Consider the following 27,391-nt stretch of genomic DNA (forward strand, 5'->3'; position numbering starts at 1 on the left):
GATCCATACGAAGGCAGCATCTTCGTAGTAGATCGAGTTGTGACCTAAAGTAGAATTTAGTGACATCATAAAATATTTGGTTTTGACGACAAATTACTACACTCACAAATGAAAGCTTACAAATTTTTAGAGACACACAACTATCTTATAAGTGGCTGGATTTCTCCTGATTACGTGCTCTTTCGTAACGCTCCCGATATGCAGTTGGGTTGTGGCTACTCTCATTCCCCATGTATAATGTTAACACCCAGTCTGGTGACGACTCATACAACGAGGAAGGGTTTTCTTTCAGGTAAAAATATTTTTCAATATGTTATGACAATTTAATATTAAGGTCTTTTTAATAATAATAATTCATCATTATGGTATGTTATATAGAAATAACAACAATTTGTCAGCAACAACTTGAAGGGTGTTATGTAATGATTATTGGTTCCTAATGTAAAAAAATCATTGTAAAAAGTAACATCGTAAAAAAAATGTTAGGCTATTTTGGTGAGCAATATTAACTTAGCTATTTGTAAATGAACACTGAAAATTACTGGTTTATATTTTAAAAAATACACACTTATGTAAATTAGACTGGATGGACAATTTGTTCAGAATGCATTTCTAAGTTTTCATCTGCTAGGCGATTATCTTTAACATTTTTATATTGAACTCTACTGTATATTTATTACAAGAAGACACTAAGAAAAATTGAAAGGTGGAAAATAAAGTTAGAACACAATTATCATCTAGCAGATGAGCCTGGCGTTGCCCGGCCAAAAAGTAACGACGGCGAAGATTATTCGATTATAGCCGATCTTGGACGTTTTCGCCTGGTGCAAGAATTATGATAACCTTATTTGAATAAAATGATTAATTTTAAATTCTAAAATCTAAGAAAACTTGTTTGGAACTTTATATTTCGAATTTGGAACGAATTGAAATATTCTTTCAAATTCGTTTATTTTGGATTTATTGTTTTGGGTTACCCGGACAATGGAAATGATTAAAATATATAATTTCCAAAATTATACTATATGTGCCACTATTTACTTTCCTTCTTTATTATTTACACTTTATACTGACTAAAACTAACTCTTCTCCTTTTCCCTGGGAGAGTTGAATTTTCAAAAATCCCTTCTTAATGTGCATTCTCATGGCATACCCTACTAAAGCGCAGTTAAAAATAAAAAAAATCGCATCTAAAATAGTATAGTAGAAGCTGTTTCTTAGGATAAGCCTTAATCCTCTTCCTCTCCTCCGCGGGGGAATTTCGAAAAATCCATTTTTAGGGTACGTCACGAGAACGTACACTGTGTACCAAATTTCAACTCCTAACCCTTTGGGCTCTGCGCTTATTATTAGACAGGTTGAGGCGCACGTATTTCAGTCCAAAACGTGAACGGCGGACGGACGAGCGCCGCCATCTGGCAATTCTATGTGGTCGATAATGACGTTTGCTACGTCTAGAATGGCGAGTGGACGATCGGCTTAAACTTTATTTTTTTGTGTTTGTGGTTAAAATTATGACGTATTTTATTAAAATAATGATTATTTAAGCATTTACGAATAATAATGTAAATAAACAGACGATTTTAATTCATAAATTATTTAATTATTCAGTTTTTTAGCAAGTGATGTGAAGTGCCTATAGAATTTACATATATTTGCCTTCACAATAGCTTATCTTAAGGTAGGTTTGTAGTAGCGGCCGGATGGCCGAGCGGTCAAGGTGGCAGCCTACCGCTCTGGGGGACCCGGGATCGAATCCGAACGGGTCGAATAATCCCCAGGAATTTTTCGGGGGGGGGTCCGTTCGAATATGTCGGGCCCCGTCCCTCACCACCCGGTCGCCCCATTGTGGGCCTGGCCGAACCCATAATGGTCTATAATAAGATGCAAACTAAAATCTGCGGTTGTTAGAATTATTTAACTTAATTATTAACAAAATGATTTATGCAACCGGCTTGTACACACTTTATCATACTCGTGCAAAAGTTTATAACAAGCAATCTGATTTCTTGCTTACCTGAAATGAAATGTTTTTGACAAATTCGTGTATTTCACTTAACCAGAAAAATTTCAATATGGATAAATTCTCGAGAGCCATGCAAATTGGCTTCGCAGTGGAAGTTCTTCAGTTTGGGGTCATTAATGACAAAAAATGCCGGGAATTTTAAAAAGTCTTGTTCTTGAGTAAACTATCATTATCATTACACAACAATTCACCATAGTGATATTCGCAATGAATAAACAATAAGAGCTCCAGCTAAAGTGTGCGTAAACACACAAAACATAAACAAACCACAAAGACGGCGTCGGACAATTGCGCATGCTCATGACGTCACTCGTGATGTCGACTTGAAACGTCTCTATTGTGGCAATTAGTAAAGATTTTCTGAAATTCGTGAAAATATTGAAAATTGCAGTAAAAATTTGAAGATTACGAGTGAAAAACACAAGTGGATTGGTGTTTCCTACTTTTATTTTTTAATGTCGTATCTTATTACGATAAAGTCTTACTTAAAATATATTTTGGTTAACTCGTAGAGTATAATCGAATAATTAGATCATTGTACAATCTCGGTTCTATTAATATAGGGCTGCTCAAATTTGCAAGGAAAGTGAGCGTGAGAAAGTACAGTATCCTATACAAAAGTACAGTAAATTGTACGATGCAATTTAATTTTTTATTTTAATTTCGATTAAAAGCACATATACGTAATAAAATTTGACTTCGTAGTATACAGTGAAAATTATTATTGATACAAACACTGGTTGCGTGAGAACAGAATGAATTTGAATAGGGAATATCTTATTCTCTGGTGATTCTGCTTATCAATTCCCGAACACGTTCAAGATACTTTTCGGTACCATCCGATCCATATTTGAGAAATATATTATCAAACTGGTGAATATCTCCACCCGTTGTGATGTCAATATCCCCTATTAATCCGATGATGTCTCTACGCAGGGAATCGATTTCGGATGACAATTCGCTGAACTGTAAAAGAAAGAAATTGACCCACAGGTAGAAATATACGATAGACTACTGTTTTTTAAATGTAAATCACAATAATTTATTGTGTTTTACATTAAAAAGCTTAAACAAAATTAATTTTTAGTTCACAATTTTCTTACTTCGTCCTCCTCCTCTGCCGTTAAATCGGGCGTTTCGTATCTGAAGAAATCGTATAACTCATCTCGAGCGAATACAATATCTTCATGAATCATCAACAGTCGTGCAGCTTGTTCTAAGAATTTTCTAATAAAATAGAATTTTCAATGTAAAAAATGATGATCTTTATAATAATTTAGAATTTAATGTAAACAAACCTCTTCATCCGAACTGGAGGAATCGAAGATATTTCCGATAAGCTGTGAAATTCGTAGAGAATACTCACGTTTTCAACAACTAATGATCTATTTCCCTGTAGATTATCCTTCACTTGAAGAATTTTTGGAAGATTAAGAAAAAAACCAGAATTCATTCCATAGGTAGAAGTTGATGGTACTCCGTACCAAGTTCCCATTTCTTCTACCACACGATCTAATTTCTCTACAAAGATATATTTATTTAAATATAAAATGGTCGTAGCATAATTTCTATTAGTACACCGTATCAGTGTAAAGTGTAGCAATGAATTACAAGAAACTTAGTGAAAATTCAAAGAAAATTAAAATATATTTCTGCAGCCGAGCATCGTCGCGGTAATAAAGGCAATTTCAGCATGAAAATCGATCACAGGTCGAGAACCTTCTTATTCGGATTATTACAAGAGAATTAAATTGAAGTAAAACTAGAAATTATAAAATACTTCTTCGTTATTTTCCCAAGATTAATTTCAAGAAATTACCTTTGAAATCTTCATCGAAATTTCCACTAGATCCAATTTCTCTTTCCACTCTTCTTTTGATCTCCTCGAAGTGGCTCTTGTTTTTTGAAACTATCTCGATAATTGCATGAACTTCTGCTCCATGTACGAAACTTTTCAGATAATGTGTTCCTCCGAAGTCTTTCTGTTCGGATTCCCAATCTCCATTCACAGGCGTATCAGCAGGAATGGTTTCTTTATCCTAAATTAATATTTTTGGAATGAGAAATATCTTAAGCGATGATGAAGAAATTAACAATATGTAAGATTCATAAAAAAAATCGCAAGCTTGAGAAATTTTTTTGCATTGATTAAGTTTATCTTTCGTTATGTGCCAGCTTACTTTACGCCATTTTCATACATCGTGGTTTCAATTAATCAACACAGAATTAAATTACTTTGTGCGTGTATGAAGACCCGAGACCTTCAGACTTTCGGGTGTATTTACGAGTGCTCTCAAGTGTACAAATGAAGGCTGCACGATAAGTGCAGCTGTATTACCAGTGTTGTTTCTCAGATTTAAGCACAGAAACAAGTAAATTCAAAGAAATTTATACAGATTTTTCCTTCTTGTATACGATCTTACCGTTTTTAAATTCATCCTCACAGCGATGGTGACTTTATCGAACCTGTTTCTTCTAGGAGTGTTCAAGAAATACCTGGAGGGATTGTAAGGCCAGAGATTGTACTCCTTCTTCAGATAACTGATAATATCCATCCCTAAAAAGGTTGCCAAATCTGCAGGAGTTGAGACTACTCGGAACTTTGATTCAAACGTGTTAATTGGGGTTCTCTAAACACAAGAAAATACGGTTTCTACATATATATACACATACATTAATTAAAACTTTAAAAAATCTTACCGTTGTATAATTTTCAAGTTGAATTTCCAAATATGGATTCACGAGATTAAACTGAAAATGAACCAAATCAAAACACTGTCCAAGAAACATTGCTCCTAAAAATAGGAAAGTAAGGACTCCCATAATTATATATTTCTGAATTTATGAGAAAAAAGATGACAAAGGGGCCAAGTTGATTCTGCTTCTGACTGACTGAGGCATTAATTTATAATCGAAATTCTTATCTACATCCTCTTGTATGTTACTTCCCGTTTCCAATTGTAAATTTTATGTATTATATAATCGTTAAATAATTTAAAATAATAAATAAATGTTCGATCTTTACAGTAGAAAATTAAAATATTCTTCAAGTTTTCTTAGAAAGGAACTAGGAAGACTCGCGTTTTTGTATTTTATATACGTTCCGTTATATATAATAGAAGGAAAAGTATGGTGATGGGTCGAAAAATGACCACCCCAAAGATTTTTATATTTTTGGCTGGGGACCTAGAAACGTTGAGAAATGCAAAATAATAATAATAAATTGGGCTTATATCATTATCTGTATGTGTGTGGGAAGCATCATTTTGTTCACCCACTTTGAAGCTTAATAACTCCTGTGATTTTTGTCGAAGTCGTCTTTGTATATTGGGGAGATTGAGGCTGTTAAATTTTGGTGGTTAAAGGTCGAGGGGGTGGAGTCGTAAATCTTATCTGGAGAGGATTCGGACTGGTAATTCACATTTGCAATCTTTTATAAAACTCGCCTCTCCACAAAGTTAAGCTTTTTGCCATTTTATAATAATATAAAATACGGGATTTTTTCAAAATAACTAACAGATGGCGCTACACGTAATTTTTATTTCTTTGCCGGGAAAGTTACCCAACTCGTTCTTGGAGTTTTCTCTCATCCGAACTTATTACAAGCAAGCTAAAAACCCAATACCAAACATAATTTGTGTATATATAACATATAAAATGTGGGCGAAAGAAGATAAAGTTCATCCCAGTTCAAATGGAAAGTTAAAGATAAGAACTTTCTTTCTTATCTTCTTTCGCCCACATTTTCTACTAATTAGTTCTGGAGATAAAAATTATCAAATAAATTAGAGTTTACAACTTTGTTGCCTAGTACAACATGAAATATTTTAAAATTTCAACATATTTTTACATCCGGAAAACTTAATTTACAAGCTTTAAAAACAAGAAAAATGAAAAAGCATTGCATCTGCCACAAATAAAATCTATGGATTTTTAATCTTAGCTGATGAAAGCAGCGATATTGCTGGGGTAAAGCAGCATTCACTTGTCATTAGGTTTGTTGATAAAAATAAAAATATAAAAGAATTTTTAGGATTTACAAAACTTTGTGATATGAAAGTAAAAAGTATTAGCTATGCTATTTTAAGTAAATGTACTGAATATCATTTGGACACCAACAAATTAATTGGACAAGAATACAATGGCTTTGCATGTAAGGCAGGAAAGGAAGTTGGTGTTCAAGTATAAACAATATATATCCAAAATATATATTGTTTATATTTCAGATAAAAAATATATATTCAAAAGCCACTTACATTATGATTCTCACAGATTACACCTAGCTGTGAATGACTCATACATTGTACTAAAGTTTGCCAGGCAATAGGAATTATAATATATATATATATATATATAGTAATATTTAATAGAAAAAAGTCCAAGAGACCTCACTGTGCCAACAGTTCCTTTACTTTCAGAAACTAGACAAATTCAAAATATATTGGGTTTTCAAAGAATTTTTCTTCTAATTTATTAAAAATGAATTGAAAGTCTATGAACTAGACAGGGTCAACATCTCAAGAAGCACGTCACTTAGTAACATCATGTAATACTTCAATGTTTATTATTTCTTAAAATATAATATCAAAATATTCTGCTATTTTCGAACCAATAACCAAAACATTATAAGCCATGAATATAATTTGTTCAGCTCAGTGTTGAGGACTTACTCAAAATATTTGCCTTCTGTAGGGATATATCTGAAGAAAAACTTTCACTAGATATGGCTGAAAAATTAATAGCAAACATACATACCTAGATGATGTTCCATACAGAAATATAGTTGCAATTATCCTAGAATCACACCAGATTATTATTATTGGCAAACAATGTTTATCCCGTATTTAGATTCTTTAATTTCATTCTTAAAGAAGTTCTACTTTCTGAGAACTTACGTCGCAAATTTTTAATGTCGCAGGTATAGGACTTTAGCTCAGTGTTAACTCTACCTTTTACAATGCCAAAGACCCTTAGAAGAAACTTTGCCCGTACCATTAATGGACCACCAACAAATCATCTTCTGAATCTTTACATGAGTTCTTTCTAAATGTAATGTGTGCAGTATGGCATGCAGATTGTTCATTTACAACTTAGTAATATTAACTGTTTTGTCAAATTAACTGATTTCCAGGAAGGAATTACTGACGTCAAGCTTAAAAATCACATAGAAGAAAAGATAAATGTGTCTGTTTCAAATAAAAACCGAGATCACGAATGAAGTTCGTCTATAACTTATCTGACTCTCTTGTATTTAAGTTAAACATCTGATTAAAAATTTAAATAAATAATGTTTAATGATCTAATGTGATTCTGTAATTGGGAACATATGTACATTATATACATTAATGAGATGAAGAGAACTATGTGAGAATATACATATATATAATTTTATGGAAACTTGTGTTTGTTTCATATAAAAATTCAATTTCTGAAAGTACTCGATAAAAACAGATATATAAATATAATATATGTTACAGATGAATGGTGACGATTACTTTAAAAATATTGATGTCAACTTTTGTCTGCAGTTTTCTCCACCCAAATTAATTCCAAGGAGCTGTCTTGGGATTTGGTTTTCCTTCTCCTTTTCTTGCACTTTTCTTTTCTTTTCTTATTTATTGTCCCGTGTAATTTAATTTTCTTTGCAGACTTTTTCTTACACTTTTTAATATTTTCTCCATTTATTAAAACTGCGTTAACAGTCCTGTCTTTTAATTTCTTCTCGGCCTGCAAATATGATTTAGAAGAGGAGGAAGTCTCGTCGTCAGAGTCGACTTCGGATGATTCTTCGCTGCTATCTGAAGATTTTTCCTTCGATGTCTTCTTTTTAATTTTCTTTTTCTTTCTGTAATTATAAAAAATCGTGATATTAATAAAAGTATAAATTATATTGTTTTATTATTGAGTATATTTTCATATTAGTGCAAGATGCTGTGCCAAATTAAAGTTCAAGCTGTTAAAAAATATAATGAATTTAATAATTAACAGCACACAAACAGATATATTCTTGTCTGAAAGATTGTGATGTGGGCTGTACATAGCTCTTGAAATTTTCAAGTACCAATGTATAATATTTAAAGACTAATTTTCTTAATGAGACTAATAAAAAAAATAAATATTTAGAATTATCCATGAATACAATGATCAGTCTTATAAAAGACTGTTTTATCTGCTACTTAGACCTAAGTGTGCTGTGTGTGTATGGTTTACTACTATTGTCTTTAGTGTATCTACATGTTACTTAGTAGTGACTTAAAAATTTGTTTGTGAGTATAGGCTTTTGGAAGAAGGCTTATTATGTTTGCATTTGTTTATGCCTATGTAAGTAATCTTTATTCACTATGAGTTGTTATAAGTTGTATTGTTTCAGACATGACATATTTCTCATATATGTCATGTCTGGGTTATGTTTTTTAATTTATGTTTAATATCTCTGATTGTGTGTGGAAGTCATTGGGCCTTTTGTTTCCCCAAACATTCACAAACAGGTAGGACCCCAGTGACTGAACAGATAAAATTTATCAATACTAGTAGTTGATTTGCACACGAGAAATGGGCTGCCAAAGTGGAGTTTTCTTGATTTTCTTCATGCATCTAACATCTGAACAGTAGCCAATTTCTTATAGAAACGCTTATCAGGAGGCAGCCTGTTATAGACGGCACTTCTGCTGTCTTATCATATTACATTGAATTATTTTTATAGTTTTGTAGAAACCTGACTAAAATTATAAGGATGGCATCCAAAATGGACTTTTTAGGGTCAAGGTGCATTTTGCATTTCACATGAAGGTCCCCACTTATACAATAATAATAATAATAAATTCACAAAATATGCTATAACAGAGCCATAATCACAGAAAAGACAATTCATCACAACAGACTTGACATCACTCATTGACAAATGCAGTAAGATCAATTATATAATAAACATTTCCATTCCAAACACTCAACATAAAAAAATTAACAAGTACACTCCACTCACTCAAGAAATGACAATGTACAGGATGAATAACATACACTGCTGGCCATCGAAAATGCAACACCCTGAAGGAAGCATCCAAATCAAGTAAAATTTGCACCATGCGTTTGCGGTGATGAGATGTGCAAATGATTAGCATTTCAGCGCAAACGCACATCATAGGCACCTGTTGCACCACCTGCAAGCACTATATAAAGGGAGAATAGAAGGCCGTTTTGAAGTACTGGAATTGAAAATGAGTGTCTTTCGAGCATGTTTCTGAGTTTGACCAAGGAAGAATAGTTGTCTATAGGGATTGCGGATTATCCTTCAGAGAAATTGGTGATCGTATCAGACGTAAGCAAGCAACTGTGATGCAGATCTGTAACCACTGGATGGAGGAGGGATGACGGACCGACGGGACTTATTGCACCCACCTCGTTGCACCATTGCACGTGATGACAGGCATATCGTGCGCATGGCAGTGATGGCTCGCTGTGCCACATCACAAACCATATCACAACAAATTTGGTCTGTTGTGCAATAATTGGTGTCCGTGTGTACCATTCAACATTGTTTGTAGCAGAGTGGAATGTCCGCAAGGCGTCCATTACTGCGTGTACCGTTGAGTCAAAACCACAAGCATTTGTGCCAGCAATGATGTGATGAACGACAGACATGGACAACCGAATGGAATGACATTGTTTTTACTGACGAATCCCACTTCTGCCTGCAACACCATGATGGTCGGATTAGAGTCTGGAGACACCGTGGTGAGAGACTGCCAAACTGTTGCCTTATGCATTGCCATACTGATCCTAGACCCAGTATTATGGTTTGGGGTGGTATTGGATTCCACTCCCGCACCCCTCTAGTATGATTTGCCAGTACACTGACCAGCCAGCGCTATATTTCTGAGGTGTTGGAGCTTGTTGTCCTCCCTTACCTTCAGAGCTTGCCAACAGCCACATTCCAACAGGATAATGCGTGACCGCACGTGGCATGTATTGCTCAAGACTTCTTTGCCCATCAGATTGCATTGCTGTCTTGGCCTCCTTGTTCTCCCAATCTCTCGCCTATAGAAAATGTCTGGTCGATGATTGCAGAACAACTGACCCAGGATACACCACCCACTGCTACACCAGATCAACTTTGGCAATATGTGGAAGCAGCATGGAATGCTATACCCCAACAACATATCCAAAGCCTCTTTGACTCAATGCCGAGGCGTGTAGCAGCGGTTATAGCCAGCAATGGCGGCAACACTCCATACTGATTCCATCATCTTCCTTACTTCACAAGAGACTGTATTTTCAATCATTTGATCTCTGTACAACGTGTTATCTCCCAAATAAATTTGGCTGTAATATCTCTGGTCCTTCTTGGTGTTGCATTTTGGATGGCCAGCAGTGTATTTATTGTACAGGTACCTGTTGTCCTTTCTTCTACTGGTGTTATACCACATACACCACACAAAACTCTACAAACATTAAACCTTAATAAAAACATACATAGCACTACAGAAAACTGCAATATTGAACACATGTCATATAGTTAGCAAGTTTTTAGATGTTGACAGACATACCAATAACACAGCTTAATGTTAGACTTGTTTGGGTAGCTATGCTTTGACTTTAGTCTGGCATATCACTTGGCACCAGTATCAGCTGAGCATGACATTCTCAACATAATAATAATATCATTGTAAGGATATCTACTGAATGCATCCTTTTGGGTCCACAATTGCTAAAGGATTAGCAGAACCAGGCTAAGAAATTTCCACAAAAAAATTCTTTGCCTTATGAGTATTTTGTTTGTTTTAATTGATCTGTCATGAAGTTTAAAATGTATCTGTTATTCTTTATATTTCTTAGTGTTTATTTTATTTATTTATTTTGTGAAGTGTGAAGCGCGATAGGAATACACAGACACGTGAATTCAATTAAAACAAATTTAATTTCGTGATATACAATATATACAGATGAGTTCTTTTGGATTCCCTCGGTCCAATTTCTCTTACTGTCCGTTAGTAACAATAACCCAAGTAGCTTACCTTCTTGGAAACTACTTGCCTGACAATACTAATGAAACCCGCGCGATCCTTAACTAACTTAAACCTAGGGATAGAAAAGTATAGAGATAAGGAAATGAGAAGAATTGATAGGATAGTGGGGTACCCTTGTTCTCGCTGAACTCCGATGCTGGCTGGTGCTCTATTCTGCGTGTCTCTGGGTTCGTCAATGTTTTAAATATCTTCTACTATAATTTCTTTTCGGTGTCTCTGATTCGAAAATCCAGATCCTCACCTCACGGCTCTCCATTCGGCCCTCGCAGAATTCCGTCTCACGAGCTCGCCGTTTTCGTCCGTGCTTCTTCGTGTCCGGCCGGGAAAAAAGTGACCCTTCGTGACCCAGATTTGACTCGTCCTCCACTCGAACTCTTTGTTCCACGCGGCCCCCTGGTGGGTGGGGAGTGGGAAGCCCCCGTTCCCAAAAGCCAGAACAATGAACAAAGGAAGTTAGAAAGAAGGGTTAAGAAAGAGAGAAAATTATTAAAACTAATTAAATCTAAAATACATATGTACAAAAATATGGCGTACAGCCACAATTTAATACAAAGGTGATATCAAGTGGACAATATTAGTCTCTCCATACAATGAACATACATAGCAATCCCTATTAAACATAATATAAACAATATAATATAATATAATACAGGTACTCCTCACTTTACGACCGAGTTCCGTTCCGACGACTACGTCGTTAAGCGAATTGGTCGATAAGTGAGGAACTTGCACCGGGAATATAGGATCGTTGTAAAATTATACAAATTATGCAACAAACTTCAAATTTATTCATAAAAAGACTATTATAGTATGCTATTAGCCTATTATAGTACTATAAGACTATTATAGTACGCTTCATGCGCATGTCACCATTCGCCATTGACCGACACTCAAGCTGAGAAAGGGAATTCCCCAAATTGCAGGTCGAAACTCGATTGGTCGTAAGTGCGAGTGGTCATTAAGCAGATAGGTCGTAAAGTGAGGAGTACCTGTATAAACAATTAATTGTAAATTAATTGTTTATATTATGAAATGTTATAAGTATTGGATATATTTTATGGATGTATGGTGTAATTAGGTATTGGGGCATTGTAATCTATGCATGCCACATGTTTGTGTTACTTCTGCACTTGTTATAAAATAATTGAGATAAGTAATCATTCTTTGCATTCCACACAATTTCAGCAAGATATTTGTTGCTCTGTAAGAATGTGCCATTCAATATGCTAGTATATTTTGTAATTTAGGATGAAAAAGTTCAAAATGTCCATACATTATCTTTGAACTTCAAACCTCAATACAAAAATCTGGGAGTAACAACAATATTTTCACGTATTCATGAGAAATATAAGCTCTCAAAGTTTTATTTCACATGAATCTCAGTACAATTGAGCAAGTCCATTTCACCTATTGGCATAGTTTTCATTCTTTGGTGGTCAGTGGCTGTATTACCAACAAATCACTTTAGCTGCATCTGTAATATAGTTCCAATTTGTTTCTTACAACTATGGAGACCATTGCATACTTGAACCAGTGCAGCTTTTGTTACAGTAACTTGTTTGATCACAAGTGTCTACCTAAAGCTAGGTTCACATTGGCATACAAACTGCCAGTTTGCACCCTTTCTGTAACTGTTTGACTAGTTTATTCATATCCTTAGGAGTTGAAAGTATTTCAACTTTTACTGAACTTCAATTTGTTTGACCAATTAACTTTCTTCTGAGAATTGGTGATTGTAAACAAAACCTTTTTGACCGATCATGTTCTAACTCAGTATTGTGTAGTATGATTCAAATAGCATTTCTCTTTGTTATGTTCATTCTTAGTGGTTCATATGACAGTGTGAACCTAGCTTAACACATGAATATGAACCTTATTAGTCAGAGTTCCAACCAGTATTAAACTATGACTAATTGTTATATTTTCTACTTTCTGTAGATAAGTAAACTAAGTTTAAATGTGTTTTTCTTCATAAAATTTGTGAAAACATGATAAAAAATAAGAGTAAATATTTAAGTATTTGAATAAACAACAACTATTTAGTATTTATAATGATTAACTAACTTTTGGGTTGCCACGTATATTTTTATGTGAAACTTACTTTGATTTCTTCCTTTTACAGCATTTATCAATATCACTTTTTGATGATGATGGCTTATTAAACTCTTCTGGATATAGTTCTTTATATCCACTATGGCCCCATCTACGTAAAAAAAATTCAATAAATCTAAATAATATATAATTTTACATAAAAACAAAATTACAATAGAGCATAGTTCATCCGAATCAATTAGAGACTGGGGTCATTTGGATAACCAATTATGTACGAAAAAATATATTAACATATCCGATGTTAAAATTTTTCTCCGTTGCATGTCGCTTCGTGTTGAATTTTCGTCGATTTTAAGCCTAATGAAAATTTTTATAATAATAATCGAGGCTATTGTATCGTTAAAAATTATTTCTTTATTTTGTGCAAACAAAATAAATATATTGAAAAATATAAAAACAAAAAAATTATAGTTTAGAAGTTAATCTAGTATAAAAAATGTTCGATTCGGCACAACACAGTCTGACTGGAAAGCTTTTGGTTAACCGACATTTCGGTTGACCGGCTTTCGGATAAACGACACTCTGCTGTAGTATTATGAAAGTCTTATTACCTATCAGGATCTTGCTCTTCAGCTTCCACTAATTTATTTAACCAATAATTTCTCATCTTTTTCAAACTTTTCACATCTTGATTCTGCAAATCCAAATCTACACTCTCTTTATATTCTGGTTTATATCTTTGCGAATGATTTTCCACATCCATTTTTAAGTACTTTGATCGTGAGTGAACCGCATCGTCAGAGACCATCATCGTTAAACCTTGCTGTAACTCCCACTGTCTCCACATATCCTGTTCTTCTAAAACCTATAAATTCAAACAGAAATCTAATATTGTAAAGGCAAGATTCATTATCTTCCGAAATGAATGCTACTAATTTAAATTACTGTAATTATATTAATTATTTTCTGAGAAATATCATCATTCAACAGCGTAACAGTTTCATCTCCCATCTGCATTCAAACATCTCGTTATCTATTGCCTCTAGGAAGTGCCATAAATGAAAATGGTGATTCCACAACACAAAGGGTATTTTGTGTTCTGCAGTTCACAAAGTCAGAATCATTTGTCATTGTGCAACATAAGTAATCTGCAGGAGCAGTAGAATTGTGTCTGCTGTGGGAGGAGCAATAACAAATGCCATAAGAAGAATTTGAGCATCGGTTGGAAGTGTCAGTGCAACACGAGGTGCACGCACTGAGAAATTGTAATGAGTAAATATGAAACTTTGATGGTTTTTCAAATGTTTAAATGTATATTATGATGTTCTCAGATAACAATTAACATAATTACAATAATTTGAAATGGTAGCATTCTTTCTGGAAAACCTTTTATATGAAAGTAGGAATTTAACAAATTTCTTACTCTATTATGATGATCTATGGTACGTATTGTGTTTTTTAAAAGCTTCTTCCCAGCTCGGGTTACCATGTTTAATTATTCTTCTTTTACATAAGAAAAAATTATTAAAATAACTGTTAAACAGTATTATATCAGTCAAATTAAGTAATTAAAAATTAAATATTATCAATCTAAAAATAACTGTCAGGATTGTTTTAATGATTCCCAACAACCAACATGGAAAATGTGGGAAAAATTAAAATATGGGCAGAAAATGGAGAAGATTATAAAAATAACCTGTAATTAGCAAGCATAAGTAACCTGTAAATAAAATTTAAATTATCGTGACATGGTCATAATGCCGGGCTGCAATTTTTAATCATATTTTAATTTGAAAAATCATGTGACTTCTGATCTAGACCAGAAGTTCATAAATACTTCCCAGAAATTAGAAATAGATTGGACTTTATGAAATGTTATGGTTGCGAGATGTTATCATATGAACTGTGTTGGCATTTGAAAAATAATTTTAGATATTATCTAAAATTAATAAGCAACATTGGAAATGTACACAATATAAGGGTACAAGTGAGTAGCATAGATCATTCCGACTGCATCGATAAAACATATTACATAAATTAAATAATAAATTTCACAAATTATAACTATTGGAGAAGAATATTCGAGAAATTTCAAATAACTCCTTTGGGTTACAATTAAGAATGGAGCAGAAACTGGATGAGAAAGTTCATATTTTTGAGAATAAGAAAAGGCAGCTTTAGAAGAGATAATGTACCGTAGATATTATCATTAATATTATTTAGAAAAATATTAATAAATATTTAAAGAAAAATAAGAAAAATATACAAATATGTACAGTACATTAAGTAAAAAATCAGCAATTACCATTAAACCAGTAATAATTGTCATCTAAACAAACGTTTTCTTCTGTTTTAAACGGTCATCATCAGGTGTCGATGTAAATGTGTAGCGATTGTACTGTACATTAAGAGAGAGTAAAACTAACCAGGTAGTTGATTTATCTGCCTAACTGGATATAATAAATAAGGGTTTTGTAATATAGTAAACTGCTTTACTAAGTAATTTAAATAAGTAAAAGAAACCATCATTATTAGATTGTAGAATTTCGTCAGATGGTGATTAAGTGTAAAAATTAAAACTGAAGACTGTTGAAAAAGGAATCCCCATTTATTCATCAAATATTTATTATTACAGTTAGAAATAAATTGTCAAAAGCATCTTTTTACTTATATCTAGAGGACATAATGGAGTTAACGTATGCAATTAAAGAGTTATTGAAACCACTACCTGTTTACTTATATTTCAGTAAACTCCTTGAAAAAACAAAAGATTTATTTGCACCAATATTAGTAGTGGTGGTAAATAACAGTTTTAGAAATGTTAAAATATCTGAAAGGTCAATTTATAATAAAAGTAGAAAAGACAAAGTGGATAGTTATAAACCAATCTTCACACAACTAGCTTTAGGTAAATTCTAGAGAAATTAATGAAAACCTGGCTGTTAAATTGTTTACATACACTGGATTTATTTGTAAAGAGGCAATTTAGATTAAAAAAATGAATAAATATAGTAGACAAGCTTTATTTCACATTACAGAATTTATTTGTGATAAATAAAATCATTCCAATAATGTGATAAGTCAAATTGTGAATTTAACTAAAGAAGAGTGAACACCACCAAGTTTGCTGGATGACTGTGCTTGTTGCTTGACAATGTTTGTGAAAAAAGTGAACACCAAGCAGTGTTTTCCTCCAGTAACCAGTCACATGACGATCGATGTCACTACTTGCTACTCGTAAACTGGCACTAACATCATCCGAGATGTTCGTCAATTGGTGGCAGCAAGTTTTCGTGTTTTCCGAACTTTCAGAAAAGCAATGTTGGCAAACATGTTTTGCAACATTAAAATTGCCCAACATAGTAGGTTGGGCAGCAGAATCTTGTGGTGTTTGCCCTGCTTAAGGTTTTTGATCCAATAGGTTGAAGTATATTAGTTAAAAAACTAGAAGCGAATATCATTCATGATAAAAAATTAAAATTGGTTTAAATGTTATTTATAAACTGAGTTTGGTATGCTGTTGTTAACAATAGAGCTAGTAAGATGATGCAGATAAATTGCAAAGTTCCTCAAGATTCAATTTTAGGCCTTCTATTGTTTTTAGTTTATATTAATACTTTATCAAAGCAGGAATTCAAAGGATATTTAACTTTATTTGCTGATGCTATTTATTATTTAATTATCTGAGAAAATGTACAATGATGTAAACTTACTGAGAAACTGGTTGTGGAAAAACCATTTAATTTGTAATATCAAAATAATTTCTGTATTACATTTTTATATAAGTATAAAAGTTAATTTTGGAGGCATAATATAGTTTCACAATCAAGAATATCTTACAGACATATTTAATTGTCAGCTGTTAAAGTTCACTTTATATTTAAGGCGTCTAAGCGTGCATTTTGATAAATATAGATGACTTGCATGTGATCACGTGATGACATGCAAGTTGTGATGACATTTGACATTTCTACTTCCATTTAATCTCATCTGATACATGACAGAGTAACCAAACTTTAAATGGGGAAAAGTGTAAACTTTAAGTGGTTCACCTAATGAAGAGATATGGTGTAAGTAAATTTTATAACAGAATAAAACAAATTCAACATTTACAAAAGAAATGACCACACAGCACTCGGAAGTGATGCTATGCAATGGTCAATAAAACTATTATAAAACATATTTTTACTCACTACAACGATACAATGACCAGATGTCATAGTTTGTTTTAATGTACTTAAATTTCTCTTGCTGAGAAAGTTGTGTTCTGAAAGACTCTTTACCAAAATCTTTGGACAGACCCAGCCATTTGGTACAAAGTTGAGCTTTAAGTGATCTGTATGCTTTTGTGTGGTTAAGAGTTAAAAATTGGGTTATTAAGACAAGATGTCATCATATTCTATCTTGGCCATAAACTACAATCCTCTAAGAATGAGTCTGAGTCATCTTTGTATGGATCAACTCTGCTATTCATTAAAATTTTACTTCTGTACCAGTCGGCATCTTGATTAATAAGAGTTGTCAAATAATCTAGTAAAAAAAATCCAGCAAGTTGAGTAACTTTCCCAGCTGTTATGAGATCTTAATTAAAAGATAAATTTTATATTATTAAAGAAATAAATTTGTGCATGGCACCATTGTTTATGAGATTCTTTTATAAAAATCTTTTAATATTTTTAGTTATTTTTTGCATTTCTCAACATTTCAAGGTTTTGAGTCCAAAAACATAAAAATGTTCCAATAGTTTCCTCTGATATAGGACTATATAATAGAGCCAGGAAAGTAAAATGCATGTTTTTCCATCTTCTAAATGTGATAAATGTTCAGAAGCAAACCAAATTATATACACTTCTACAAACAGCATGGCAGAACAAAGCAATGACAATTTGGTCACATGGAATGATGTTTATGCAAGTTCTCTATATGAAATGGAAAACATACTGTGACAAACTATATGCAAAACTGCTAACTAATAAAAGCTACATTATAATTGTTGAATCTTACAGTGGAGAAATTTGGGGAATGTCCTTCTGTCATTTGCTTAAGCTAAATAATTTGCAAACACATACCATTGTTTATACTGTTAAAGACGTTAATGTATCTATGATATATCAATTTGCTTCTATTCTGTTCTTTTTAATTCTCAATATGTAAGCAATTTAAACATCATTATTTTCTAGAAATTATCACATCCATATACTCCAAAAATACTAGCCAATCAACAACTTTATTTTACCCAGATGCATTTTGGAAATTACAGTATTTCCTTTCTGTATGAAAAAAACCCACCAAGGAGGGAAATATTGTAATTTTCAAAATGTATCTGGGTAAAATAAAGTCGTCGATCAGCTAGTATTTTTGGCTAGTCCAAATTTGAGAGAAATTTGACCCAGAGTTCGAACAATGGTTCTATAAAAGTATATATTGAAAATATAAAATTGTCTTCATCTTCCGTCACAGCACTTCTATGTTTGAACTGCATGCACAATGAAACATTACACTTACTGCATAAATGCCATCTGTTCTGAATCCAAGCTGTCTCTCACTCTTGCTGTAAAAGCATCTCTTGCATTATCCCTGTCTGTTTTCGGTCCTTTTTTTTTTTTGCTTCATTTTTGGTAAGTTTAGTTTTACACATAGTAACCCCTACCTATTAGACACGGCAGCCAAGAAAAGTGTGGAAGCAAAGAAGATCAAGCGGAAAGTTGCAGTATCAACAATTGAGGAGAAAAGGAAGTTATTGTGAAGCATGTTGACTTCCAGGAGATTACTTGTTCTAGGAGATCCCCGTGTGTAAAGTGAGAAGAAATTGGCTGGTAATATCATCTTCAAGACAAATTTTTGAGAGAAGCATGTATCATAGAATGGGCAGCTGACTGATAACGCGTGAAAAGCTGACCTTCGCGACTAGGGAACACCTAAGTAAAATTTCACCTAAATTTCACAGTGTTTTCGAAATATTCGAATTCGGATGCTTACAACAACGACACTGACAACGTTCGGGACGTAATAATTATACTGTATAAAGTTTAAAAAGACCCAATAAATGTAGTACAACTGAAGTTTAAAAATAAAAACGTAATAACTATATATAAATCCAATTAAATGAAATTAATATAAATCTAAATACAAGAATTTTATCATTACAGCGGCTCTATTACATATCAAAAACAATTTAAAATTGAAATAAAATCTGACTTACAAAAATTTCCGCGAAAAATAAATTGTCTTTACTTTCCTTTTGGCGCCCCCTGAATTTATGACTAATTCAAATACAAAAAAAAATAAACTTTATTGTATTAATAACTTTTTATCACAAATAATATAATATTAATTAATTATAGTACATATTACGTAATAACATTTAAAATAATTAATTAAGTTCGGCAAATTTCTTAAATAAGTGTTTTCATTCTGTTGTATTAATGAAAAAGTTATTGACAGGTTATCAATGAACTAAAATGATAATTAATTTTAAAAATTTTATTGTATTATTAATATAACTAATCTGAAAATAAAACTTATGTTCTAAGATATTTGGAAAATATTATTAGATAATGGGAAAATGGCGAATGTTCGGGTTTGAGAATGGCATGAATTCTTCATTTTCTCTTTATGATGCATATAAGATGCTTCAAGTAATTAATTAAACTGATATTTAATCAATTATTTTGAGTAAGTGAGATTATAATTATCCTTCAATCCCCAAACTGATGTTTTATTTTATAAGAAAACCAATACAATAAGTTACAAATGATTCCTGAAATCCTATACACGGACTAAAGAGGTCTCTATGGGAGAGTCTGTGAAATGGTTCGAAGGATGATAGGATGCAGCATCTTACCCAAATGCGACGAAAACGTCAAGGAGACAGACTTGGTTGAAATGCATCTTGACGTCGGGATTGTGGTATGTGTCGCTAGAGCTGGTGGTGAGCCCTTTATTGACAGAGGTCCGATGCTCCTTGAGGCAGAAGCTTAGTGGTTGGCCTGTAGCTCCCACGGAAACTCGCTATCTGTGGTCCTGTATATTTTACAGTTTGTGACTTCCGGTCTCTTTACCCATCTGTCTATATTGAACTGTGTTTTTGTGCTCTATAGAACTTCCTCCTAAATAGCATGCATAACTCTGCTGTGCACCATCTAAGCATCCTGGAACTCGCTGATCTCTTATGTCCCACTTCTTTTATCGACTTTGACAGTAGAACTATTCTGCAAGGCAGGGACTGCCTATGGGTAGCCCTCTTTGAGGCATGTTATGTGAACTCGTCATTTGACGATCAGAGGCATTGGTTCTTTCCGTCTTTGACTGCCATATTCTCCTCTGTGTGCATTATGTTGGTGACATTCTTGTGGCAAAAAAAATCTGTATACATGAGTTTGTATGTAAAATCAATTTCTATGGCCTCTGCCTCTGCTTCTGCCTGGAACAGGACAGTGAGTGATAAGTGCACCTCTCTGACCTCCATCATACACTATCTAATGGACACTAAAGTCTACAGGAAGCTATATACTGCCTGATTTTTATTCTGGCCCCATCCAACCTTATTTCTTCAAGGTAGCCAGCTTCACCACTTTAATATGGCAAGCAAACATCCATTCACTAAATTCTGTAGATGGGAACAGTGAACTGTGAACTATCACCCAAAATGCCAGACTGCATGGCTACTCTCAACAAATTGTAGGTCTCATACACCTTTGTTCCAATGCTACATCTGATGCATCTCAAGATCATTCCCGAGATACTGTCTACAAAGCAGTTACATATGACAGAAGGCTGTCTGTCCTTTACAAGGAAATTGCAGAATAGTAACTTCTGCTCAGCTTTCAGAACAAGTCTGCCTATTTTCACCCTCCCCTGTAATGCTAAGGTCCAACTGGGCATGCTGTTTCTCCCTGAGGTATATACCATCCTCCTTACTGATCATAGATCTAACCACAATTTGGAGTAAGTGGAAGCTACAGGTCGACCACTAAGCATCCACCTCAAGGAGCATCAGGCCTCTGTCTCTAAAGGGCTCACTACCACAGTCCTGGCAACATATGCTACGAACTCTGATGTTGAGATGCATTTTGACCAAGACTGCCTTCTACATTGCATCTTTTGCAAGGAGCAGCTTAAATATTTGGACCAGTTGAGATTTATAGGGCTGCTAGAAAAATGCAGCAATCAACTTTCTCATAGTGTAGTAATGACATTTAGTTTTATAACTCTCTCCTACATCACCCAGTGTATTAAGTGGACAGCAACCATCAATCTTAAGAACTTACTATGTTTGAGTCATTTGTTTTATCAGGTGTATCCGAGTTTTCGAAGTTCATTATTTGAAGTGCATGAATCTGTTGGAGCACTTCAATCTGGGGACTCATTTATAGGCTCAATAACACCATTAAAGGCAGAGGAACATGCATATTTATAGTAGTCTATATACTACAGCAACTTCAGGTGAACACATATATAACATTACATAAATAATTACAGAAAAAAGAACTTATATTCCATACACTTAAATGTAACTAAAAAACAACATTCTAAAGTCTTAAATAGAATATTCCAAGTTAGCTGTTACATAGAATGTTAAAATAAAACATGGTTTGTAACATTAAAAGTTGTTGAAGAAATAAGACATGGAATTGTTTACTTAAATGGAATCCTGCTAGCATTCACAAGATATAGCATTTGGCTTTAATCTAAAAAGATATCCATTGTTTTGTAGTGCTTAAACACTTAAACAGTTTTGCAAAAGTTTAGTAAGGATCAAATGTTTTAAGTTGTGTGGTGACTTCAAAAAAATATTCTACATGTCCTTGTTTGTCTGATGCATGATAGCTGAGCAAGATTTTCTTGTCACTAGATGCAGCATAGAATTTCTCAATTGCTAACTTGTTTTTGTTATTTCAGCTAAGAGCATAATGACAAGGTATAATTTTCTCTCACAATTATTTGTTCAGCCTATGATAAGTTTTTGTGGAAACATACTACAATAAGTAATCTCTGGTAGAACACTCACATCAACAGCTAGATCCACTTTTATAATTGTATTTATTAAAAATGCTCACTTCTGTTTTCTAAATCAGTTTTGTTGCTTATACACTTTTATACAACTTATCTGTGTTTCGAGTGCTTACATCCACAACATTGATGTCATTGGTCAGAATTTCCTGCAAATTACATTTTTTGCAAAACACTTTGTAAACAAGGCTCTCTAGTTACTGTACACAGTTTCCAAGCTTTGTCCAGCCCTGTCTATAGGCTGCTATTCAGATTACTTGCTTTGGTTTTCCACTCAGGTTACTTTCTCTTAAACTTAATATCAGAACTAGATGTACTGTGGAAAGTCTAATATCTCTTAATAGCTTTAAATTGTCTTGCTGTTGTAACTGCTTTCTTCGTGATAAGGGATAGATCTAACTGAAACTTCCCTGACAAGTTTTTGACAGATATTTCCATGACAGCTTGATCCTGATGGCTTTTTATTTTTTATTTTTTGACAGGGAACACATCTGTGCACATTTCTCTTACCATGAAACTCCATTTTAATTTCTCTAGTTCCAAACTGCAAATGTTTGTATAATTTACATAGTCTGCTTCTAATAATAGACAGCTCAGTACCACTAATAATTCATGGATATCATTTAAACTTAAAAAATGCCTTATCCAAATATTTCACTCCTTTTCCTCTAAATTCAGCTCATTCTACTACTACAATCCAACAGAGGAATACATGCCAATGCAATTCCTCCTACGCTGTCCACTCTGCCTGCACTGTCGTCTGCCCAAGTGTATACTTACCTTTAAGAAACACCAAGCAGTACTGGTGTTTACAGCAAGAGGGACAATGCAATTGTAAAATTACTGCCTTTCTCACAAAACAACTCATCATGCCAAATCTCTGAGGATGTTGCTAGCCCATAGGCTATGAGATATAATATAGAATATTCATTTTTCCTTATTAACAATTTATATGAACAAGATACACTTGTCATCATAGCAAATATATCAGCATTTTTATTGTCTCTCTTATCAGAATTTATACTTTTATTATGTATACAAAGCTACAAAGAAACCAAATAACCAGCAAAATAATTGGCAAGTGCTAACGTTTCCACCTGTGTTGAATGGGCGTCCTCAAGATAACTAATCCCACAGCTGTTGAAACAATGGTGGATTGTTGTACATTGTGAAAAAGGGGGGGGTAACCTGAGAGGAGAGTAAGTAAGGCTGTCTGCAAAAATACCACTATTAATTTTCCCGATGTAGACTCTTTCTCCACAGCTTTCTTTGAACTGTAAACTTACTGTCCTTTCTCCCTCCCTCTTTCCTTTTTAGGTCACCCCCTTTTTCACATGGTTTTCAACAGCTGTGGGATTACTTAGCCTGAGGATGCCCATTCAACACAGGCAAAAATGTTAGCACTTTCCAATTATTTTGCTGGTTATTCGGTTTCAGCCGGTATTTCGGTTTGTAGCCTTGTATCAAGTTTGCCAGTTTTTGAATAGTAGCATTTTTATTATATATTCATCTTTGTTTTTATTATGAAATTAACAGCTTTTCATCTTAATTTTTCTTTAATTTTTAACTTTAATATGTTTCTTTTATCTGTGATTGAGTTTAGCTGGCTTTTTGTTTGGCTTTAGAATTAATTGGCCTTCCATTTTAATTTCTGAATTTTTTAATTATATATCAGACTAGCAAAGCTCCTGCCCTAGTTAAAATACTATTTTAGATTTTTAAAGTCAAATAATTATGTTGTATTTTATTTTTCACATCTTAAAGATAGGAACCCATTAGATGTTTTATGCTCAGAAATATTTAAGGCAGGAAAAACATTTCAGTCACTTTTTGTTTCCTTTTTATGAACACTAATACATTAGGCTGCATTCAGACAGGCTACTCTTACATTATGTTATGTTATGTCTGACTAATGAAAGAAAGTGTTACTTAATGCATTATACATGCCTTCTTATATAGCCCAGACGTAATGTAATGGAGAAGACTCTGTCTGAATGCAGTCTTAGATGACTACATAAAGTGTAACAACACCATCTGGAGCCATCCAGAAGTGTCATGTCCTCTTTTCTGTCACATTGTTTGAATATAACATTTCAATGGTATTCACAAACCATCACTCTGATTGATTTATGTCATGTTCAGAAACAGAGAAGTTGAGCATTGTTGAATAATTTGCTTTTTCTATTTTAAAAATGCATTTTTCTGCTCAGGAAGCATTTAGTGTGGCTCTACCTTAACAGTTTTTTAGATCTCATAATGCATAATATGAAGAAAGTTGGATGATGACTATTGTAATTTTGATTCATTTATTATATTTTCTTGACAATAAGTGAACAATAATATTCTGTCATAGTTATTAGATTATACAGTAGAAGTTTGTTCATTTGGAATACAATAATCCAGAATGTTCTGCAATCTGGCATCCTCTGAAATGCTGCTATTCTGCAAATCAAAATTTGCTTGGATGTGTACTCCAGAACTGGGTGGAAATTGAGGCAAAGGTGGGGATGGGCCAATGTATTCATTAATGTTTTTTAGGTTTTTCAATTAATCTTAGTATAGTTATGCATTATGTTATCTTCAGACTGATTAATGATTAGGTGTAAGCAAATGGAAGCACACAGCAGGATATTCTGATATAAAATATACAGCAATGTCTGAAACATTTGGATTGCATATAACTTATTGAATTTTGTGAAAATACAAAAACTTCTGGTAATCCAATTTGTTTGATAGTTCTGCACTACTTTAGTCCCTTAGGTATCTTCCTTTTTTTTAAACTTTTTTGTCCTGTGGGACTAAGAGGGGCTTCTTTAATCAAACCCATTTGTGTGTCCAGCCAGGCTCACAATAGGGAAACTGATTGGTGAGGGACAAGGCCTGACATATCCAGGATAGACCATCCACAAATATCCTACAGTTTTACAACCTGACTAGATTTGTTTTTGGATTCTCCAGAGCAGTAGGCTGACATCCAGGGCAATCAAGAAGGGGGAGCTAGTGATTTTTTTTTTGGAACCATAGAAAATTTAGACACCTGTAGTGGTTCCTATCCAATAAATTAATGTTATTTTTACTAACAGAAAACAGAATCTTTAAGACTGTTTTTTATTAATAAATATTTTATGTATTTTATTTGTTCAAAAAGAAGTTGGTTTGTGGGTAGAGTGAGTCCCCTTTTCCATAATGGAAAAGGTGACTCACTCTACCCAGGCTCCATACAAACTTTTGACAGCCCTGTTTAAACCTTCACTGTTTGGTCATTCAGCAATCTGGTCCCCACCTTAGGTGTCACATTCACAAACTTCTACTGTAAATTGCTAATTAAGTAGAGAAAATATGAAACAAGTTCATTATATAATTGCATCTTTTATACAGATTAAAGAAGATGGCAAAAATGACAAAGAATTGGATTAAGAATAAATATAATCCTACAGATATTTGGCAAACTAAAATGACAAATTCTTCATTTACTCTTCCCTATGCAAAAAACAAGAAGAAACATTTAAATTCTGGAATTTCTAAGAAATTAAAAGAAGAATCAACTTTAAGTGATGATGAGTGGACAGATATAACAGATTTTAGTACTGCAATTACTGAATCGGAGGGATTAATTAATTACAGCAGAGAATCTATCGAATTCTCACGTAATGTTTGCGAGTCTTCAAATTACAAGCTTAGTTTTAATGAAATTGAATATGAAAAGAGTGGAAATATAAAATTTTCTACAATGAAAAATGTGAGTGTTTGTGATGATGATGTATTTCCTTCATTTAGTATATCGCCTTTAGATAAATATTCATTTGTAGATTGTTTAGGAGAAAATTTGATAGATGGATTGTCATATCAGAAAACCAATCTTGACAAAAATAACTATGTAATTAAATACTTTGAATCTTTAAACTGTTCAGAAATTGCCATCAAAGAAATAAAAAGTGTTGGAATATTGCATATTACAAAGAAGCATGATGCGAAGTTTGTTCCATTAACCAATGCAAAACAACAACTAACTAGTACACCCTTGAAAGTTAACTCCGGTCACAGAGAACTGGATATATCTGAAATTAAATTGGACGTAGACGATGAAAATAGCAAAGTAGATCTGAACATCCCTGCCGTAGAAGTTACCGACAAAGATAAAGAAAATCTACAGATCGATGACGACGAAGGTACACGATTGCAAAACTTACACGACGTATCCCAAGACGACGCTTTGAACAGAATGTCCGTTAGTGCAAGGCATCCGTATCCCATATGCAGCGTACTTTCTACGTTAATGAAACGGTATAAAATATCGAACAAAACAAAAGGTGATTCAAGAAATACAAAATCATTACAACAATATTCTGTATGTTGTCTCGTTTCTTTGTTTCAAAAGAGTTAAAATATTTTTTTTATATTAGTCTAAATGAATATTTATCAGATTAATTTAGAATCTTATTGTTTTCTGTTGTTGTTTATCATATTAATGTTTAATAAATTTGTTGATATATTTAGAATATATATTTTCATTTATTAAAAAAACCAAATTGAACTCCATTTTGTTGTTTGCAACAGGAATTTTTTTATGTTAATGGAAAAAATAAAATTTGTTCTATTAAAAGTATGTAATTCTTTCATTTCATTTATTTTACAGTTAAAACCACAAATTCAATTAAAATGGCCAGCAGCAATTAAAGTGGCAGCCTACCACTCTGGGGACCCATGATCAAATCCAGATGGATGAAAAATTCCAGGAATTTTTGAGATGATCTATCCGGATAAGTTGAACCCCGTCCCTCATCACCCGCCTTTCCCATTGTGGGCCCGGTCGAACACAAAATGGGCTTGCTGAAAAGCATCATTACTGCCTACAGGGCAGAGTTTAAAAAAAATTGTAGCAAATTATCATCATTGCTATTTGTGTTGCAGAGGGACTAGGTGCAGTAATGTTTCCTTGTTTGATCAGTGTTCATATTCAGAGACAAGTTAAAATTAAATTCAACATGATTCAAATTTCTAATATGGGCCATCTTCCCATCCTCAAAGAATGGAAGACCGGATGTTATCATGGCAGCGTAACGCTTTGGGGACCCGGGATCGAGTCCGAACGAATCGAAAAATTCCAAGAATATTTTGGGAGTGGTTCGTCACTACCACATTGTGGCCTGGCCGAACCCACGAAAGACTTGGTAAGAAGGCCCGCTTTGTGCTCATAGGACGGAGAGTTAGAAAAAAAAGGCATCCGTCATCCAGCTGTCAAATTACGTATTAATTTAATTACGTGTCTACGACAAAA

General features: G+C 33.4%; 3 protein-coding genes across 5 annotated transcripts in view; 1 reads left to right on the top strand and 2 right to left on the bottom strand.

The window, feature by feature from the left end:
* Positions 1 to 2,656: 2,656 nt before the first annotated feature.
* On the bottom strand, positions 2,657 to 4,930 carry LOC136989558 (uncharacterized). Its single transcript, XM_067287772.1, has 6 exons — positions 4,727 to 4,930; positions 4,450 to 4,656; positions 3,846 to 4,065; positions 3,325 to 3,547; positions 3,130 to 3,253; positions 2,657 to 2,992 (listed from the first exon to the last, which is right to left on the bottom strand). The coding sequence occupies exons 1-6, from the start codon at positions 4,847 to 4,849 to the stop codon at positions 2,804 to 2,806; spliced, it is 1,086 nt and encodes a 361-aa protein (XP_067143873.1). The 5' UTR covers positions 4,850 to 4,930; the 3' UTR covers positions 2,657 to 2,803.
* Positions 4,931 to 7,461: 2,531 nt separating this feature from the next.
* Positions 7,462 to 27,391, bottom strand: part of LOC136989546 (uncharacterized protein NKAPD1-like) — a 106,598-nt gene continuing 86,668 nt past the window's right edge. Inside the window, exons 1-5 of one of the 3 annotated variants that reach the window (XM_067287760.1) lie at positions 19,300 to 19,345; positions 14,525 to 14,601; positions 13,713 to 13,966; positions 13,151 to 13,252; positions 7,462 to 7,871 (exon numbers count right to left, since the gene is read on the bottom strand). In XM_067287760.1, the coding sequence (XP_067143861.1) occupies positions 7,538 to 7,871; positions 13,151 to 13,252; positions 13,713 to 13,966; positions 14,525 to 14,590 (756 nt within the window). In that variant the 5' untranslated portion in view covers positions 14,591 to 14,601; positions 19,300 to 19,345 and the 3' untranslated portion in view covers positions 7,462 to 7,537. Of the gene's footprint in view, positions 7,872 to 13,150; positions 13,253 to 13,712; positions 13,967 to 14,524; positions 14,602 to 18,602; positions 18,891 to 19,299; positions 19,346 to 27,391 lie in introns of those variants that run through there. The other 2 variants (XM_067287759.1, XM_067287761.1) reach the window with 2 other exon arrangements.
* On the top strand, positions 19,661 to 26,548 carry LOC136989552 (uncharacterized). Its single transcript, XM_067287767.1, has 2 exons — positions 19,661 to 19,739; positions 25,492 to 26,548. Exons 1-2 carry the CDS (start codon positions 19,717 to 19,719, stop codon positions 26,495 to 26,497), a joined length of 1,029 nt encoding a protein of 342 aa, XP_067143868.1. The 5' UTR covers positions 19,661 to 19,716; the 3' UTR covers positions 26,498 to 26,548.

Source organism: Centruroides vittatus, unplaced genomic scaffold, assembly GCF_030686945.1.
Source record: "Centruroides vittatus isolate TY-2023 unplaced genomic scaffold, ASM3068694v2 scaffold_654, whole genome shotgun sequence".
In the NCBI taxonomy this organism is placed as follows: domain Eukaryota; kingdom Metazoa; phylum Arthropoda; class Arachnida; order Scorpiones; family Buthidae; genus Centruroides; species Centruroides vittatus.